The 15,037-nt window shown below is 34.7% G+C and overlaps 1 protein-coding gene across 4 annotated transcripts in view; it reads left to right on the top strand.

Annotated features, from left to right (window-relative positions):
* The window catches only part of LOC145695194 (uncharacterized), a 46,507-nt gene extending 31,871 nt beyond the window's left edge, over positions 1 to 14,636 (top strand). For all 4 annotated transcript variants that reach the window (XM_081772169.1, XM_081772170.1, XM_081772172.1 and 1 more), the window contains exons 5-7: positions 4,575 to 4,736; positions 10,852 to 11,078; positions 12,357 to 14,636. In XM_081772169.1, the coding sequence (XP_081628295.1) occupies positions 4,575 to 4,736; positions 10,852 to 11,078; positions 12,357 to 12,435 (468 nt within the window). In that variant the 3' untranslated portion in view covers positions 12,436 to 14,636. The remainder of the gene's footprint in view (positions 1 to 4,574; positions 4,737 to 10,851; positions 11,079 to 12,356) is intronic.
* The last annotated feature ends 401 nt before the right edge of the window (positions 14,637 to 15,037 follow it).

The raw sequence follows: 15,037 nt of genomic DNA, 5'->3' as shown, positions 1-15,037 counted from the left end.
TGTTACGAAGCGTTTGCGGACACATGTTTACTAAGACTTTTTTGTTAGTTTTGGCGTGTACTATCGACGGTTTAATTTATGACCATTACTTATTAAACACCCTGTATATATATATTGCGCCATTACTATTTGACCTAGTCATGGTTCAAACACCATTTTCTTCAGTAAACGAGCCCTTTCCAACAGTATCACTCACATGTCAGTATCATACACCTAAACCGGAAAAATATGGAAAAACGGAATTTTTTCTGAAAAATCACCCCCTTCGGAACACTTGCGCCCTTCGGTCCCGGCCCCCGGTTCACGTAGGGATCAAAAAAAAGAAAAAAAATACCCAAAGGTGCATACAGTTCGTGTGCAAAGTTTCAATGTGATATTTTGAAAACTAAAGGCGTGACAAATTTTTGAAATTTGCCTTAAGAAAAAAGTCACGCACTCACTTGGCGCTGCCAAGTTGACCATCCGGTTCCAAAACGCATTTGGGGTGTTCTTTGGTCCATCCTTGACTTAACCAATAAAAAAAAATTTTTTTTTAAAAATACTGCATAAATACCTGTTATAGAACCTAAATAAGCTTTCAAACACGATACTACGCCATGGTATTAAAAGTTTAGTGTATAAGTGCTGCTGTTTTAAATTCTGGTAGCTATTTCTTTCGATTGGGTGGTTGTGGTTGGTTTGAAGTTGAATGCCTCTTTAAAGCACCAAGGCTATTTGAGACTCGGACGTTTGATTCAAACAGCATAAACTTCCCCGGGAATGAAATATAATTTGTCGTGTCGAATGTTAATCATATAGCCATGAGGAAGCTCTGTTACATTCGAAAAATTAAACTAAGAGAACTCTTTACATTAGTGTCTCACGGTCGTGCCCTTTAGGCTGAAGGAGGCGAATGAATAATGGAAGTTCATGATTATGAAAGAATTGGTATAATGATAATGTGGAAGGAAATGGGAGAACCCATGGACACCAGAGAGTGAGGGCGTGGCAAGGATACGAACTACTGACAAATTAACTACATTCGTAATTACAAATATTACGAATGCTGTAACAAAGAGGCGTTAAATACCGGACATGCATACGCGAAGTAATTATTACGAACTATAGTTTATTAAAAATAGAGCTGGTAATTAATATTGCACTGCAAGGGTATGTGCAATTCTTGCTAGAAATACAGATTGGTGAGAACATTATTATTATTATTAAAGCGAGCGTTAGCGAAGCTTCTACCATTCCACTCGATTGGCATTTGTGTGTGTCTGTTCCACGTATATTTACTCTATGGTAACGAAATTTGGAATGTACCTTTCTTCAGCATGCAAAAATAATCCTATTGTTTGGCGTTACAATCCATCATGTATAAGGTGCTAAAGGGAGTAAAATCAACCCCATGTTTAAAGTTTGCACATACAAGACTATTTTCGAACATACAGCAAGTAAACATTATTCAATTAAAAATATTATGACAACTTTTTTGTGGCATTGGGAATACTTCTACAGCTTGGGGTTAAAATCTGCCAAGAATGAAAGGTAAATTCACACCCCCATCTCCACCCCCTCTTCATGATAATTTTCGTGAAAAAGTGATCGATTTTGGTGTAATATGTTGAACATTTCCTTTGAGGTTTCTCAACCATCCCCTCTGCAGAAAATAAAAATCAGTAAAGAAGAAAGTAGTGAGTCTACCCTCATATTACGCTTTTCCACCCTATCTCCCACGAGATTTCTTTTAGAATTTCACGATAAATTTTCTAAAATACATTGGGTTTTGATACAACATAATGTAGTTTTCTTGGAATTCTTTTTCTGTAATGCTCAGTGCTTGGGAATAAAATCAGTCAAGAATGGACGATAAATTCAGTCTCCTCATGTAGGTTGGATTATTTGCCCCGACATAAAATGTTCCATAATAATTTTCGTTAAGATGTTCGACTTGGGTATAATATTTCTCGTAAGGTTTCCTAATTATTCTTTCTGCATGGTGTGCTTAAATCAGTAAGGAATAAAATAGTAGTATACCCCCCTTCGATATTTTAAAGTTTCACGAAAATTCATTCGGTTTTGATACAATATGATATATATATATATTTTTTTCTTTGACTCTTTTCCGTAATTCTCAGTATTTAGGATTAAAATCAGTTAAGAATGAGCGGTAAATTATGGATGAGGTATGGATTACTCTTTCCCCTCCGATTAAAAAGTATGATCCAAGATATATATATATACGCTATGTTGTAAAAATATTAAATTATCATGTAATACGGTGTATACTTTTTAGACTTCCCAATCATTCTCACTGCTTGAATTTAAAAATAGTCGACAACGAGAGAGTGAACCTCTTCCCCCCTTCCATCCCGGGTGATAAGTTTTGTAAATATTTGTTATTCATACAATATGGTGATTCAATTTGTAAATTATTCATTGTAGCTTTGGGAAATTCAAGATTACTAATAAAACTGACAAAAGCATTATATATATATATATATATATATATATATATATATATATATATATATATATATATATATACTACTTTGGCCAATCGGAGTTTTATTAGTAAATATGGTCATGTGTTCATTGTAGTTTTCGTGTAATTTCCAGTTGATCCCCGTTTCCCCTGTCTAAGATGTAAATAAACATTATATGATGACTATTGCAAGATATTTCGTCGAATACGGTCTAATCTTTTCTGAGAATTTCCAATCGTCTCAATTGCTTGCAGTTGAAACTGACCAATAATAAGATGGCTCGTACTCCCTAATTTTTTATAACATATTTTCCTGAATATTAGGGTTAGAATTAGCAAGACGGAGGATCGCTCGCTTTAATAATGCTCAGCATCACTAGTTAATAGTAGTATTGTTTTGAAGATTTGAGAATTGAATGCTACATCTAAATCACTGAAAGGGTCAGACTGAATGCACGTAGGACCAACGAACGGACACGAAGGGCGCCAAGTAAACAAGCGAACCCACTGCTCTTGGAGGAATCAGTTAAATATGTGTATTACAATTGCAGCGCCAGTGATTAACATGATGGCTGTGACTACTGAACAGTTAGAACATTTTTTTTGGGGGGGGGAGGGGGTGCTGGCGACATACTTTACTAAACGATCACAACACACTTGTTGGATTTTTAACTTTTTTTTTTTTTTTAACCAACTTAACAGGTTTTACGTTATTTACCGACTGGATTGCAAATGCACCCCACACAAATCACTGTTTTTAATAAACACATTTAATTATTATAATACATAAATGTTGAAATGAGACTTTTATTGCATATTTAGTTTCGACATCCCGGGTTCGATCCCAGCCCCCGCCAAGTGAACTTTGTGGTGGACAAACGCCGTGCTCGTGGGTTTTCTCGGGGTTCTCCCGTTTCCTCCCACTTTCTTCATTCCACCATTTCACTCATCTCTCATCATCACCGTCTCCTTTAGCCTAACCGGCATAACCGTGGGACGTAAAACTCAAAGATTTCATTTCATTTTTAGTTTCGACATACGAAATAATGTAATATATTCGTATATCTTTTCACAAATACAGTATAGTTGTGTAAAATACAGTATGTTAATATTTCTCTGCAAGCAAATAAGATTCCAATATTGTTACAAAATTACTTATCTATTATATATTAAATAAAAAAAAAAAAAAAAAAAACATGTAAGAATATTTCTATCATTGCAAACACTAACAGTCTTCGCATACAATCTTCTTGGTGGAGTGATCTTTGCAAATAAAACTGCCACAAACGTCACATTTTCTTCAATCCTTTCTGTCTCTGGAGCGAGAGCAATTTGTACATGGTTCTACTGTGCCCTAGCCGAACAAGATAACAATATCACAAAATATCACCTTACACATCTTCAGAGTAATGCGAAACTTCGCTATGCATCCGAAAATACTAAAAAGTCATTATCACTAACATTCGAGAGAAGTAACGTTCGTTTAATACCTAAGACTCATTTACCTGCTAAATAGAGCACAAGGCAGAGACGAAAGGTATAATAATCATTTATCACTATATTTCCATATTTGTGCATGAATATTGTACAGGAAAAATTAACTATGAAAAGCAATCTAAAATGAGCTATCACCTAGTGGTCGTTGAGGAAAACAATGCATATTGCAAAAGTAACATGGTTTATCAAGTGGGGTGTGCTTTCACCCCACTTGGTAAAAAGTTTAATTCATAATAATATACATTATAATAGTGTAAGACAATAAGTTTCTATAAAATAGTGACTCTACGTAGTATTGAATTTTGTTGCTGCCACTGGAGGCGTTGACTAGTACAATCTCTCAAAATTGTAACTTATTAAATGCTTCATGATTATTAAGTTTTAAAATTTTGTGACACCCTATGGAACTGCGCGACACACTGGTTGGGAACGACTGAGTTAGAAGAAAACCATATAAAAACCAGTGTGGAGAATGTATCAAATAATTATTCGCACAAAATTCATAAATTTCAATGTGCTTCGAAAATGATATTGTAATTAGTTCTGTTTGTTTGACATTTTAAGGAATTAAACTTTTTCTAATGATTTTGTTTTTTTCTTTTTGGCGTAGGAAATTATGGAATCTCTTCCAGCTCCCGATCTCCGACCCTTCGAGGAAAGACTGAACTACTTGAAAAAGAACATCTTCAAATCATTGCCAAATTCAAGACTGACTTCTAAAACGGATTCTCCAGCGTATAGCAGAGCTGCGACTCACGTATTGGCATTTAAGGTAAAAAAGAATTAAAAAATAATAAAAATTACGAAGCTGAAAACGGTACACTGAGTTCGAATGTATTCTCTGATAATAGTGGAAATGTAATACAGTGAAACATGGTGACGTGGTCTCCTCTGTAGGTTGGCCACCTGCGTAATTGGTGAAATATGGCACCGAGACGAGATGTACGCAATAGACATGACTTACTATGATCTGACGAGTGCAAATTAACAGTAAATATCTAAACGCTTTACTGTTTCAGGATACTTTAAATTCTAGAAAATTAAGTAGAGAAAGTGGTAGTATTAATTTGATTAGTAGTTGATTTGGAGTTTAGCGTCCTTCCAGTATCATGGGTATGTAACAGCTTAACATGGGATTCGAGCTACGTGAGCACCCACCAAAACTCGAACTTGGGTCTGTTATTCTTTGAATATGAGAACATTTTGAAATTCTCATGAACATGTTTAAAAGTAGTTTTTTCGAGAACGCGTTTTTTCAAGTTTATTATTCGACTGCAGTAAAGAACATGACACACACATTACGTGTCACTTGTATATCTATATTGTGACCAATCCTAAAGGAACACCGAAAGTGAAATTGATTTTTATAAATTCTTTTAGAGTAGAGGGAATGGTGGCAGGAAAGAGAGGGAGGGGATGGAGGAGGCTGCAATTAATGGACAGTATCAATAGAAAAATCGTACATGAAGATGAGGAGGTTAGCTGAAGACCGTGAGTGGAACACGACACAGAATAATTTGGAGTTGAAATTAGGATATACGAGAGATTTGGAATTTTATGTTAGCGTCGACAATATGTAGACAGGTATATAATCTTGGTTATGCTAACAGAGTTAGTGACATCTAGGCTTATGTAACTACTGATGAGTCGGAGAGATGTTATCATTCTTAGCAAATCTGTGAGTGTTACATCAAATTCATCAGCAGACAAAAATATGTTCTGGTCGTTGGGGATCATATAGGATACATATCAAACTGGACAGAGGAATTCAAAAGAAAACATAGACGGATCAACACGCTGAAAACCATCTTAGTAGGCTGTAAGTTTCCAGACTCATATCCACACGTCATTCAATTCATTCACTTTTTGTGTATCAATAAAGAAGATAATTTAAGTATCCCAAACTAGTGCGTGATCATTGATACACGTCTAGTCGTGCGTTTGTTACTGTTCATCATTGAATTCGCACCTATAGATGAATTAATGTGTTAAAAATCTGTTGTTTCTTCCATTTATTAATATAGTGAGTTATTAGTTTAAAGTCGTAGTTAGATCAATCTTCAAGATGAACTATACTGTGCTTTAAGTTTTAATAGCATTATATCTTATTCGTCCAAACGATTGTTTCTCTAATAAGAATTTATGAGTTTCAAAAATTAATTTGAATGTAGGTGTAGATATCGAATATTAACTCTACCATCTGAGCTACCTCTCTGTAATGTTAATTTATTTATATTTTTTCACTATGTGTATATGTATGTTTATTAATTCCCATGTAAACCTAAAAGACTGTAGAATTTGATTAATGTGGTGTCAATAGATTAGTTATAATCTCAGAAGTGATGCAGAATTTAAGCGAATATATGCCAACTTAAGCGGCTGGACAGAATTTTATTTCAAAAATGAAGATGCATATAGTGGTAATATTCCGTACAGCGGACATTAATACTTATTTTGTTAATGCAAAAAATTAGGTTTCAGTGAAAACATTTTGATGTGATGTTAAATAAAAAGACTTCGAGAGGATTTCAAAAAATGTATATTTTTCGTATGAGTTTTATTGTTTTCAAATAAGTAAAATGAGTAAATCTTCCTTTAAGAAAAAGTAAATGATTTCTACGCAGTCGTCTTTTTATAGAATGAATCAGCTTGTTTCTATATAATTACTTATTTTATTCTTTAGTCTTTTTGATTCTACTCACATAAGTGTTAAGCTTCATTATAACAGTATCATTACATCAGTCAAATTCTGTAATTATTTGTTTAAATGTATACCACCACATGCGAAAGAGACTAATATATTCGCCTGCCCGTGAAACATAGTAAGTCGTGTTTCATATTAAAATGTAATAGAGAAAGCCTTTGTCATAATTCTTATGACCTATTGCGGCCCATGTATTTATCCAAACTATTTTTTTTTTTTTTTCAAGAGCCATTTTATCTCCTTTCACCAGTTCTTAAATAAACGATGAACACATCCAAGAACTTACATATCGTCCACTGTGTTATAGCACAAGTCACAATATGAAATATAGTTGGGATTTTGATGTTCATCGTGGTACTGACGAAGGATGCAGGAGCGACTCTTGAATTCGCCTGGATAAATACATAGGCACAATAAAATCAGTTACGTAATTCAGTTTCATATTAGTTCTAAATCAAGGGTGTTGAGTCACTGCTGGGCAATAAATCTTCTGCACTCCTTGAGGCTCCGAAGCTAAACATTACGTCTTAGAACGCAACAGCTTTGAATCAAATTAAAAGTTTGCTCCACGGATAGTATAACTAGATATCATTCGTTGAAATTGGCATGGTAGCATGTATGACTGCTTGTGCATTATACGAGGCGCTTTTTTTTAAAGCTTGGTTGGCAACACATTAAGTTTAGCATTCTGTGGTTGAAATAGAGATAGAATCGTCCCAGTACAGTTGCGTACATGCGAGTAGTCGTAAGGTGAAATTACTGCCGTAATACAAAATCCCGTCAAATGTGAAGTGAGATCTGTCATACGATTTTTGAACGCCAAAGGACAGAATACAGCTGACATACCGGGAATGGTGTGCCGTTACGAACCGACAGTAATGAGTGAAGGGAAGCTCAGGCAACGGTGCAAAGTGTTTCGGGGAGGGAGTTCAAATGTTCATAGTGTTTAGGTGGTCGATCTGGTGGAACGCGTTAACTAAGAAGTGCGATCCAATTGTCGGTTCACAAGAACTGAACTCATCATAGTGTTTACAGAAGTGTCTGCAAAAAGAGGCCATTGAATTATGACTGAAAAGCTGGATGATCACAAACTTTGTGCAAGATGGGTGCCAGAAATGCTGGTAGACACTAACGAAGCAAAGGAGGACAGGTGCATGTGATTTTTTGACCCACTGGGGGAAGGATGGGGATGGCCTCTTTTCTCACATAGTGACTGGGGATGAAAGCCTATCGTACGCGACTGAGAAGTCGAAGCAGCAGTCAATGCAGTGGCCGCACTCTGGTTCTCCTAGAGCAAAGAAATTCAAACAAATACAATCAGTTCACAAAATCATGGCAACATTGTGTTGGGACCTAAAGAGTCTGATTCTTGTAGAATCTTTGGAACCGAGACAAACAATTACAGCAGATTGTATCGCCAAGCACTAAATAACTTACGACGTTCCATCCAAAATCGGCGGAGAGAAATGCTACGGCCCGGAATTTTCCTAATCCATGACCACGGTCATCCACACAGCTGCTCATACTGTTGCAACAATTCAGAGATTCTCCCTTACCTCGACTTTGGCTCAGTGATTTCTTTTCTTGCCTGAAAAAGTGGCTTGCATCGAAGCGTTTCAACGACAGTGAAGTGCTCAAAACATCAGTTCTGGATTGGCTGCACTCTCAGACGGCAAATTTTTACACAGAAGGTATGCGGGTGCATGTGCCACGCTACCAGAAATGTCTGGAGGTTCATGGTGACAACAGCCAAGGTATGTGCATGTATATCAATGACAGTATATCAATGTAACATTTTCTTATGTTTTAAAAATATCAACCCTCTTCTTTGACATGTGCCTCATATGTGAATATTAAAGTATCTTAAGAGTTGCCCTGCGTTCCGTAGTCGCTAACGCTCTCGCCTTTGGTGCTAGTGGTCCCGGGTTCGATTTCTGGTTGACAGACTCAGTCGAAAAAGTGTAAAAGATTCAGGCCAACACCTTGAGTGAGGTTTCCATGGGTTTTCCTCATTCACACCAAGCAAATGCCGGATAGTACCTCACATAATGGCCCCAGGTCATTTCCATTTTTCCTATCTAAGTTCCCGGGCAATGTGTTCGCCGAGGAACGCCATCCCCTCATACGTGATAGGCTAACATGGTCATAAATGCCGAAAACCCAGAAATCTATTTCTTAACCTAACTTAATATCTTAAGAAGTAAACCAAACGGAGAGCTGCTACTCGCAAAACTTTTATGATTTATCGACTGCAATACGTTAGACCTGACTGTTCTAAATCTTGTCATGTACATTAGTTATCTGGGCTAGTGTGGTGGAGCATTGGGTTCTCATTTTAAATGACTATATTTTGCATTGAAATTATGATGAATATTGATGTTATCATCAGATTTACTTATTTTTATGGGGATTTGAGGGGAGAAGTGCATATTGTGCTGCCTTTGTCTAAACTCTGACGTATTTTTTCTAACAGCCTTTAAAAAATAAATAAATAAAGTACAATGAAAGCTTCCTATATTGACCACTTGTTTTTACTGGTTTTCAGTGTCCTTACTTCTTACTGGAAAATTTCATGACTATTCGTGTAGGCAGATAGTGCAATTGGAGTCTCTTATTATTGGTAAACTCAAATCTTAGCCACTCGGAAGATAAGGTATTCACGCTTTCATGTCTTCCATCAATGGCAACTACATGAGCTTGGAGCTGTCTGCTAGTGGTCCAATGCAAGAATTTGTCGAAACAAAAATACTTTCTAGTGTATAGTCCGCTCAACACCGTAAATTCTGTTCTCCCGGCAGGAATTGAATCCAGAACAATGCCGTTATTTAAGAAACACAGGGGTACCTGTGAAGGTGCCGTTTGTGCTGCCATTGGGTAAAATTTTTGGGTATGCAGAGAATCAATAGGTACAGTCCTCAGATCAGACTCCAATATTAGATTTCCAAATTATGCTATGTATGCGTATCCGAAATCTTTTAGATCAGCTATGCCCATCTGTCTGTTAACAAATATCAGCAACAGCATTAAGATATTGAGAAGCAGTTCTTGGAATCTATTCAGCGTCGTTAGAAGAGGGTCCATTCCTTCCGTTAACCTTGATTCAAACCGGAAATGGTAGAAGTCAGCCATTTTCAGTTTTCAGCTTCATTATTCGTCTAGAAGTTAAGTGGCAATAGATAGCGAGCGGCTTTTAGAAATCGATGTTTGGTTCCGAGAATGGATTCCATTTCCATTTCCAATAAAACGGAAAGTGCTAGAAATTTATTACTACTTCCGGTTTCAATATTGATTTCCATAGAGAAAGAATGGTAGGAGATAACAATAAACGTCTTTTTGATACAAGACTGAGTTTTGTCTAGACTTTTGTCGCTGTATTCGAACCAGAGCTGGTGGAAATCTTGGATTCACAGTTTCAACACTAGTCGCAATAGTGGCAAAACTGAAATAGATAGTAGCAAACAGTGTTTGGTATGGATTCAGAGTTTTTCCCTGATTTTTATTTTTCTATTGTAACCGGAATTGATGGACATCTACCACTTTCAGTACTAATCTCTGTAGAGCAAAAACAATAAGAGATAGTGAGTAATGGCTTTTTGATATGGATTCAATGTCCGAGAAACAGATTCTCTTTGACCTAACCCTCTATTGCAACCAGAGATGTACTACTTCGAGTTTCAGTATTCAATTCTCATAGTTTGGAAGTCCGCCGTAGTTTCACACTGTGAAACGAAATTCATTGTTTGTGTACGTATGCTGACAACAAACGTTAAAAGTAATTAAACTTCGGCTTCGGATTGATGATCTATCTTCCAGGTCATTAATCCTTGATCATAAGGTCGGGTTGGGAATTCCCTTGAACATGTAAATTACATGCTCATCTCAGTGTTAATATGGCTTTTTCAGTTGCTAGTGAATACGTACAGTATAATACCTTTTTTACCAGTCAAGATATGTAGTTACGAGCTAGAGATTACGTTGCTACTCTCCAATGGAATTCAAAATAAACAGGGCCTCGAGTAATTAATAATAATGCATATCTTAATGTGAAATTGCAAGTTATACAGAAATAATGACAAGTTAGTCTATAGCAAATTATTCATCATTACTTTCTGGATGTAGAGACTAAGATTTTAGGAAATGAATTAAAAAAAAAAAAAACTTTTTCTGTCTTATTTGTTTACAGAAATGTGTAATCGACCAAGGAAAGCAATTGGTTGAAAGCCAGCAGTGGGTGTCTGTAATTGACTATGTGTTCTTGGCGTGGGCGTATGTTCGAGGTACTCCATTGTGGGACAACCCACCTCATAATGCAGCTCGCAGACAGTGTTTTAAAGCGTTGGCTTCTCATTGTATGGTAGCACTGAAGAAAGGAACTTGGAACCAAGATGAACTGAGTGAAATTGAAGAAAAGTAAGTTCAGATTTTCACATATTCATGTTCAAATCGAAAGAATGTTATTTTTATTTATTTATTTTCTGTTTTATATCTTCATTTCAGTTCGAAGAATTTAAATTTTCTACGTTTGTGAGAACATGTCCTTTAGTAGTTCCGTAGTTTCTCGCCGAGTGATGTACTGGTTCACATGGTGGGAGAAATCAAGAATTAAAAGTTGCAAGAGAAAGCGTTACTCCTGCAAATATTATCTGGTAAAATTATTAGTGTAGCATGTTACCTATCCTAAAGAAAAAGAAAAAATCCTAGCAAGGCACTGGTGAGTATTGAAAGCTTTCGGCAAATTGAAATTAGTAACACACAAGTTCGAAGAAAGAAAGAAAAGAAAGAGGTTAAAAATGTTATTTGCGCATCAATTGTATTTAAAATTTCTTTTATTTTTTAAAAAAAAAATAAGACCTGAAAACGATTTGTAGTTTTATTATAATGCAGGTTTCCCAGTTTCTGATATTCTTTTTTTCTTTCTAATGTCAAATAGTAGTATGCCGCTTTAACTAAAAGACACCCAGGCGCAACAGCCCAACTGGTTGATCGTGGTTAGCATATTGGTACCAAACACCATTATTAGGGTTGTTAATGATAGCAGAACCGAGAATGTTTGAATTCTGGTCCCTGAACTTAAATGAACGTTTTACCTGAGTGTGCTTTGGGAAGAGAAGGATAATACATTTCGGCACATCGATTCTGTTTACAAAATCGCAAACCCCTAATTCGGTATACTTGAGGAAGGGAACCGAAATAATACATTTCGACATGTCCGTTCTGTTCACAAAACCGAAAACCGTAATTCGAGAAGAGAATCAAAATAGATTTTGACATTTCCAAGTATTCGTAGCTCAAAATAGTTTTAAAATTGAAACTATGTTGAACAACTATGAAACATTAACTCGAGAAAACCACCTACGGCGGCTTTGTTAACTTGGCAATTGACTGGGACTAAGAATTACGTTCTCCTTGTAGGGCAGATTCTTTGAATTCAGCTACTAACAACATGACGTTATTTTATTGGTTTATTTCTAAAACTGACTAAATAACCATCTGCCGCCAAATATTGAAAATTTCGATTCCGCGCAAGAAGCTTGAGTTCCGCCAGTACAGTGACTATATTTTTCTTATTTGATATAACCTTATATTTGCAGGTATAAAACTCCATATTAATACAAAATAGATTTGTATCTCTTGATGTGCTTATTTGTTCTGAAAGAAAAAGAAAGTAACTCTTTGTTTTCGTTATAGGTTGGAAAGCTGCAAGGCGGACAGTGAGGACATTGTCCCATGTCTAAAACAGTTGATCTCTATGAAAAAGAAGTTATGACGTCATTTAGTGGAGAATTTTCATCATTTACAGTTACGATAATGTTACTCTTATTTCAACGCAACGCAAAGACATTCAATTTTCCGTTTGAAGAAAATATACCCATGACAATTGCTATAAAGTGAAAGTGTGTTTATATAAAACACTGCAGAGGAGAATAATTTCCTTATTTTATATTCTTTTCATAATGTGGAGGGTATAAATCCTGTTATGAAAGGAAATTCTCATTTTAAGACCCTGGTTGTGAGTCTGTTTTCTTTCATTCCATTGTATCTTGTGTCTTTAGCATTGTTTCGTAATTGATTTTTATCACTTATTTTTGTGATTTAGAACTACATTTTTTTCTTTTAAATATATATTTCAGTTCATTGTTCTTGTGAGAAGTACCTGGTACTTTGCTTCTGTTAAATGTGAGTGTTGTCTGAATAAAGTTCTCAAACTTAGCATTGGATACAGATTGAGTATGTTGATACTCTGACAAATGTTGAAAAATAGGTCTTTAGGTAGGACAAAACTGGCAGGGTATTATTCAGTACATTGCTTAATTCTATGCAAAACTGTGGACATCTTTTGGCATTTCTTTTTATAAAAGTAGATTTGTCTTCACACGTGTCATATTTCAATTTCTATTAACATTTATATGAATTTAATTCAGCTTAAAAATAAAGTACGTCTGATAACTACATGTTATCACAATATTTAACACAAAATTTTTATGTAAAAAAAAATAAATATTTTGATAGATGTGTGTAATGGAAACAGAATGTTTGCTAAGCGCATAAGTTATGACAACGAAAAAGTTAAATAGCAATAATGAAATGGAATATACTTTAGAGTAAAATAATGAAAACATTATTTCTTAGCAGTCTTAGCATTAGTATTTATTTATGCACTTAATGTTTCAGTGATTACGTCGTCTTCCTTATTATCCTCAAATGCCGTTGTTTTTAAAATATCATATGCTTAAAATAAAATGATATATTGAACTGAAAAATCTCTCTCCTCCAAATTGAAAGTTTTCAATTCTTTGAGCTAAGAACGTGACTCAGTTCGGAATTCATCTTGCAAGTACCATATGTCATACATTTAAAAATGACGTATCTGGACACTTCAAAACATGTTTTTTGACTGAGTAAGGAAATATTTATCGTAATTTGCTAAACAACAAAGTACAGAGTCCATTTTGTGTTATTGTTCTTATGAAGCCACTCGCATAACTGTAAAATCGTTCATTTTTGAGAAATCTGTTTTCACGCAGATGTTTAATCTACCTAAATAAAAGTTCTTAACTGAATTAAGCAAATTTCGTAATAACGTTTCCTAGTAAACGATTTTCATGTTTGTTTTTGATTATTCATTCAAAGTTAACATCTTCAGTAATGAGGTTCTTACCATGTGATTTCATTGTTTCTTGTTGATGGCATACCAATGATGCTACAATGTGCCGTATTATATGCGTTCCTGAGCTGAAATGAAGCTGTTATGTTTGGAAATTGTTGTTGTCGTTTGGAAACAAAAATTGTTCTGTTATACTATATTGGCAGTTGAAGATGGCTGAGTGATAGCCAAAAGTGGGTTCGAAGATTGACAGTTTTATGAACACAATTATTGTTCATTGGAAATTGTTTGGTGTCAGTAGCTGTATTTATTAATATGATAATTGGAGAAGCAACAAATGAATTTGTTGCTGTTTGAGTATTTTTCTTTTATTTATTGATCTTAATATACACATATATTATTGTACTTAATTTTAGGATAATGTGAGTACTAGTGTAGAGTTTCTTGTATTATCATTCCATGAAAATCAAAGCAAACATTGATGAAACATTAATATTTTTTATTAAATGCTTTGGTATCAGATGATAATCACAGGTATTTTGATCCTGCTTTTTTATTTTTTTACGTAAATTTTTAAACCAATAAATATTGCTATGTACTGAATGTCTTCTCTGTGTTGAGAGTAACTGCTCCGTTTTCATTGTTTTGTATAAAGTCGGATGCTGCGTTACCTGGACAGTGTTTGAAGTACAAAGTGTGTTCTAAACACCATTCGATGTATTTTCTCTGCAGAATGATACCTGTAAATTAGTAGTTCTATTATATTTTTCCTGTATTTAAGCTGTAGCAGCAGTATTAATCATTAATTATTGATTATGAATCCATTACTTGTTCGATAATAAAAATACTTTTTTATGAAATAATTTTTTTTTGTGTTATTACATAGATATTCAGTATAATCCTAACTATATATAAAACTACATGAGCTGACATAAATTATTGAGCACTTCCAGTAGGGCTAAAATGATTAAATTTGGCATGATTATAGCTTTCCGGAACCAACCGACCGGAAAATTACCAAAAGTGAATATTTTTAATTTTTACGGGGTCCAAAGAGAGGATGAAGAATTTCCCCATGTTTATTTTATATTTATTTTTTTTTTAAATTTTATTTTTATTTTTTATTTATTTTTTTTTTTTACCTGTAATCTCATGTTTTAGGTACTTGGAATAAAAACTTGAAATTCGGTATGCTTGTACGTTTTCGTTAGCACTACCTAAGTAAATCAGTAAAAAAAAAAAAAAAAAAAAAAAAAAAAAAAAA

This window comes from Thermobia domestica, chromosome 9 (genome assembly GCF_964235325.1).
Source record: "Thermobia domestica chromosome 9, izTheDome1.hap1.1, whole genome shotgun sequence".
In the NCBI taxonomy this organism is placed as follows: Eukaryota; Metazoa; Arthropoda; class Insecta; order Zygentoma; family Lepismatidae; genus Thermobia; species Thermobia domestica.
The sequence above is the reverse complement of the archived record's forward strand: the minus strand, read 5'-3'. Positions and strand labels throughout refer to the sequence as shown.